The following is a 6,000-nucleotide window of genomic DNA, read 5'->3' as shown; positions in this document are numbered from 1 at the left end:
GTCTCGACCCCGCACTGTGCAACTGGGTCCTGGACTTCCTGACGGGCCGCCCCCAGGTGGTCAGGGTAGGTAACAACATTTCCAACCCGCTGATCTTCAACACTGGGGCCCCACAAGGGTGCATTCTCAGCCCTCTCCTGTACTCCCTGTTCACCCATGACTGCGTGGCCATGCACGCCTCCAACTCAATCATCAAGTTTGCAGACGACACTTCAGTGGTAGGCTTGATTACCAACAACATCGAGACGGCCTACAGGGAGGAGGTGAGGGCCCTCGGAGTGTGGAGTCAGGAAAATAACCTCACACTCAATGTCAACAAAACAAAGGAGATGATTGTGGACTTCAGGAAACAGCAGAGGGAGCAGCCCCCTGTCCACATTGACGGGACAGTAGTGGAGAGGGTGGAGAGTTTTAAGTTCCTTGGCGTACACATCACAGACAAACTGAAATGGTCCACCCACACAGACAGCGTGGTGAAGAAGGTGCAGCAGCACCTCTTCAACCTTAGGAGGCTGAAGAAATTTGGCTTGTCAACAAAAACACACAAACTTTTACAGATGCACAATCGAGAGCATCCTGTCAGGCTGTATCATCGCCTGGTACGGCAACTGCTCCGCCCATAACCGGAAGGCTCTCCAGAGGGTAGTGAGGTCTGCACAACGCATCACCGGGGACAAACTACCTGCCCTCCAGGACACCTACACCACCCGATGTCACAGGAAGGCCAAAAAGGCCATCAAGGACCATCAAGGACAACAACCACCCGAGCCACTGCCTGTTCACCCCGCTATCATCCAGAAGGCGAGGTCAGTGCAGGTGCATCAAAGCGGGGACCGAGAGACTGAAAAACAGCTTCTATCTCAAGGCCATTAGACTGTTAAACAGCCATCACTAACATTGAGTGGCTGCTGCCAACATACTGACTCAACTCCAGCCACTTTAATAAAGGAAAAAATGATGTAATAAATGTATCACTAGCCACTTTAAACAATGCCACTTTATATAATGTTTACATACCCTACATTACTCATCTCATACCATCTACTGCATCTTGCCTATGCTGTTCGGCCATCACTCATTCATATATTTTTATGTACATATTCTTATTCATTCCTTTACACTTGTGTGTATAAGGTAGTTGTTGTGAAATTGTTAGGTTAGATTACTTGTTAGATATTACTGCATGGTCGGAACTAGAAGCACAATCATTTCGCTACACTCACATTAACATCTGCTAACCATGTGTATGTGACAAATAAAATTGGATTTGGATCTGTATAAGACCCCTTTTTTTGTAAGTGATAATGTGTTATTTGTTGTAACCAACAGTCTACAAAACTATTATACAGAAATCCAAAATAAGTCTGTCAGTATAGACCTGTCTACAGCATAGTTTAGTAAACAATATGATTTATCCAGATGTCTCTAAATCATAATTTACATTGCCTCTTATCTTTTGATAATAAAAATGGGTTGTGTGCCTATAAAGAAGTTTTGCCTCTGGTAGTGTTCTTGAGCCAAAAGCGGTGCTTATAGTCTCCAGAAATGACCTCATTGGACAGAAAGGGGGACTCCTCCACGCAGCCTCAGCAAAATACATTTATTTCAAATGTAATTTATATAAATAATAGTACAAATAAAAAAGTCGGTTTCTTTACATTAGGATGTTTACTAATTGACTGCAAATCAAGTCATTTTTGTAAAAATTATTAAATAATTAGAGGCACCGGCAAATAACAATCTCATTCATGTTTTAGCGCATCGGTTCACTCTGTGTTCTTTGCGATCTGGGCTCTGCTCATGTGACTGTCTGTTTCCTAAACTGGGAAATAGTATACGGATAGCTAGTACAACGAAATAGCGCCATGCAAGAAATTATGTTGAAATAGCTTTTCCAGAGGATATGAATGTAATCAATCGCAAGTATACTAGATTGTTATTTGTCAATCATATTGGTAAATGCATGAATGTGTCAAAGCTAAGTGTAGCCAGTACTCCCCGTACATTTGTGCTTGCTAGCGAATCAGCTAGCTAGTATCAGCTAGCTTTAGTTGGTCCGCCTACGATGACAAATTTCAACAGAAATACAATAAATAAAGGTAGGCCATGGCCTCTGTAGACTTTTAGCAGATTGTTTGTTAGGTCTCATATATATGTGTTAAAATACTTGTATAGCTAGGTAGTTACGCTAATATCCGGGACTGGCACTTAGGATTGCTAGCTACCCCCTCCTAGCTAACTTTAGCTAGGTAGCAGCTTTTTTTGTATTGGCTATTTACCAAGTCTAGCGGGTTAACATTGCTAGTTAGCCGTTTTCCCTGGGTAGCCACACACGCAGAGTCTGACAAATTAGCGAACGGAAGTTATGAAAAAACATTTGCAATTCGCTGGGCTTCTGGTTGCTAGCTATCATTTTGAAAGGATTGGTTGTGTTTGTCCACCGAATATGACACGTAGTTTAGTTTTCTATCTAGTTAATATTTGCTTGCTAACTTTGTTTTTGACTACTTGGTTGATTAGCTGACCATTTTCTAGCTCGTTGGTTAGCCCTAGTTGTTTCATAACCATGTCTTGAGTTAGCTAACATTAGCAAGCTGACCGCAGCGGTTTTTACTTTCGATATTTGGAGCACGGTCGTCAATAGCTCTCTGACGGAAGGTCCTAGGATGACGGTAGAGTTTATTTGTATTTTTTTAATATATATATATTTTTACCGATGGTCCCACTCTTTCCGAGCCAGCAAGGATGAAATATGCTGCTTTCTGGCGCTCCCGTTGGTTAGGGACCATCGTAAAAGTGCAATACCGGTGATTGCGTGTAAGCATTTTTTGTTGTTGTTGCAATCACATTTCTCTTCAGTGGGGTTTTAACAAAGGTTGGCATCCAATGTTTATGGTGCATTACCGCCACCAACTGTCCAAGGGTAAAACAAACAAACTCCATACAGTGATTGGGGGTGTAATCCAGATACACTTTTTTTTTTTTTTTTACAAAACTCTCTCCCATTTCTTCAATAGCTCCCTGCCCAGGCTCTTGGGCCTGAGAGGGTAGCACTGCTCGCAACAGCAGTGATAACTCCTTGAAATCCATTAGTCCCAGGAACTGCTCGGCCACATCCACAATTATGTAAATCTTCCCTCCACTTTAGCCATGCCGTTGATCACCATTGCCATAAATATCAAAGTCCACCTTCTTTACACGTAATATCTCTGGCTCCTGCTGGTGGGAGGCCAACTCTGCAGCCTGCAGTGAATGCCTATCCAACTCCATGGAGTCCTTAGAAGAATCAATCATTCCCTCAACCATTTGGATCACCTCTGCATATGAAATGCTCAGGACGGCTCTGACTTTGTCAACTTCATTCTCTTTCGACCTCGACAGGCACTCTGAAGATTTCCACCACAGCTGCAACACTTTACACGGTTTCTTCATTACATTCACCATGAACTTCTTTTCCACACCTTCCACCTTCAGACATTTTGTACATGTCCAAACATTCCACAGTACACCATTTACACTGCAAAATAAAAGCCGGGAAATAAAAGCTCTTACCAGGTTTACTCGGGTCGGAGGGACTCCACAAAAAAACACAAGAATAAACACTTTTCTTTCTTGCCATCAACTCAAAAATTCATCCTACGTGCATCAACCGCTCCATGAATACTCTTCAGCACTTTGATGCCTACTTCTTCCGAGACCCCGGAAATGAATGCCTTGACAGGTGCTCTTCTCCTTAGCTCAAAGCATGACACAGCACAGCCATCCATTCGCCCGGGATTCCAAAACAAGCTTCTTCTGTTCAGAAGAAACACAAAAAAATCCAGGCCAACCCAATCCTCCTGACTGCTTTTATTTCCACTTCTCTCCACCATCTTGGATACTTCCAACGAATTCATCAATTTGGGCCCCAACCCTCCCAGAAATCAGACTCCCAACAGATATGAGGTATTTTCAACACTAGGTGTCATCTTTCCCACCCCAACTTTGTTCCTTTCCCATTCTTCCTCATTTCCACCTCCTTCTAATTCATGTTCCACATCCTCCTTCATCCCTGTCTGTGCTCTCATCTTCTCCCGACGTGCTATTGGTTTCAGACATGTTCCTAACTTTTCCATCGGCCATGCTTCTTTCAGAGTTCGCTGCTTTCCCTGCATTCCATTCTTGAGGTTTAGCCCTATATGAAGATTATACACACTGCATAGGGCCCCCAGTCGCTGAAGGGCCCAGCATTTTTATAGGTTACCGCTAACTACTAAGGGTGATATATTTGAACCATTTACAAGGATACCGTTCAAAAGCTTCCTATCAAGGTGAACTAGAGATGTAAAACCACAATGTGAAGTTTTTATTTATGCACCTTCTAGCACTATAATACATTTTTTGGGGCACCATGTTTCAATGAACATCCTTATTTTGCATTCAAGCCTCAATTTTGGATCTATTCTTTTTTTCAACAGTGTGGGTCTCTTTCTTCCAGTATTCTTATTTTGACTCCTACGCATCTGGAACATACACTTTTCAGTAGGTCATTCGATAATATTCCTGAAACATTTTGGGTAGGGTTTGAGTGAGAGGACTAACTGGTGTCTCTAAGTGGCCACACACCAAGTGTGCCCAGTTCCTAATTAATTTCAATGCACTTTTATGACTCAAAGAAGAGTCTTCAAATATAAGGTGCTTTTATTTGTATTTTTATAATTTTTTTGCTCTCCTAGCTGTGCCACTGAGGAACTAGAGCAAGCACACTTGTAGTTTCGTTTGGAACACAAACCTGAATCCCCGCAATTACACAATTACTGTTGTTGTTTACATAATCCAACGGCCCATTATAAATCACAATCTGTTATCTGTCATCTTGTTACAAATCATCAAACATAGTGATCATAAATGTTCACACCGTGTATGACATATTTTATGATATGGGAATGTGAAGTGCACATTTGGATTCCCAGGTTTGCTTGTATGACATCAAAGTGGTATTTATTATAATCCTCAACATCTCATCTTTCAAAATACAGCGTCCTCTTCATTTACAGTATTTCCCTCACTTACAAGTGTAAAGGGTTAATTCACGTACAGATCAAATTTTAAATAGCTTCCAGTACAATTTACATATACACCTAAAACCACTTGATGTTGGGTTTCTGACCTTCCCCGCCCATAGGTACGCCCATTAGAAATGCATTTTTTTATTGAACTGATTTTGCATGAATATATACTGTGATGGGTCTAATTTTCAATAGCTCACGATCCATATAAGCTACAGATCAACTTGATCTCTTATCAAAGTACATGTTTGTTTTGTTTTTTTAATCCTCCCGTTTGATTCGCCAGAAATATTTTTCATATTAGTGTTTTGGTGACTAATGCACATGCAGATCTTATTTTCTATAGTTAATATCCAGATGGTTTTGAAATCCAACACTGAAAATACTTTCCAATATTGTACATATTTATCATGTACAGTCACCTCAAATTTTTGACACCCTTGATAAAATTGAGCAAAAAATACTATAACATTAATCATTTAAATACGGAACTATATTGTATGTTAAAAGAAATTGGTGACATACTAAACAAAAACATAAACGCAACAATTTCAAGATTTTTCTGAGTTACAGTTAATGTAAAGAAATCGGTCAATTGAAATAAATTAATTAGGCCCTAATCTATGTATTTCACATGACTGGGCAGGGGTGAAGCCATGGGTGGGCCTGGGAGGGCATAGGCCCAAGCCCAGCCAAAAAAGGGATTTATTACAGACAGAAATACCCCCCCCCGACGATCCCACAGGTGAAGAAGCCGGATGTAGAGGTCCTGGGTTGGCATGGTCTGCGGTTGTGAGGCCGGTTGGACGTACTGCCAAATTCTCTAAAAAGAAGTTTGAGGTGGCTTATGGTAGAGAAATGTACTTACATTCAGTTCTTTGGAAAAATCTCTGGTGGACATTACTGCAGTCAGCATGTCAATTGCATGCCCCCTCAAACTTGAGACATCTGT

The 6,000-nt window shown here is 41.3% G+C and overlaps 1 protein-coding gene across 4 annotated transcripts in view; it reads left to right on the top strand.

The window, feature by feature from the left end:
• Window positions 1-1,785: 1,785 nt before the first annotated feature.
• The window catches only part of LOC112252728 (activating molecule in BECN1-regulated autophagy protein 1), a 42,780-nt gene continuing 38,565 nt past the window's right edge, over window positions 1,786-6,000 (top strand). For 2 of the 4 annotated variants that reach the window (XM_024424236.2, XM_024424234.2), the window contains exon 1: window positions 1,790-1,909. In XM_024424236.2, the coding sequence (XP_024280004.1) occupies window positions 1,904-1,909 (6 nt within the window). In that variant the 5' untranslated portion in view covers window positions 1,790-1,903. Of the gene's footprint in view, window positions 2,100-2,418; window positions 2,673-6,000 lie in introns of those variants that run through there. The other 2 variants (XM_024424237.2, XM_024424235.2) reach the window with 2 other exon arrangements.

This window comes from Oncorhynchus tshawytscha, linkage group LG06, assembly GCF_018296145.1.
Source record: "Oncorhynchus tshawytscha isolate Ot180627B linkage group LG06, Otsh_v2.0, whole genome shotgun sequence".
Lineage (NCBI taxonomy): Eukaryota > Metazoa > Chordata > Actinopteri > Salmoniformes > Salmonidae > Oncorhynchus > Oncorhynchus tshawytscha.
This window is presented reverse-complemented; position numbering and strand designations above follow the sequence as displayed.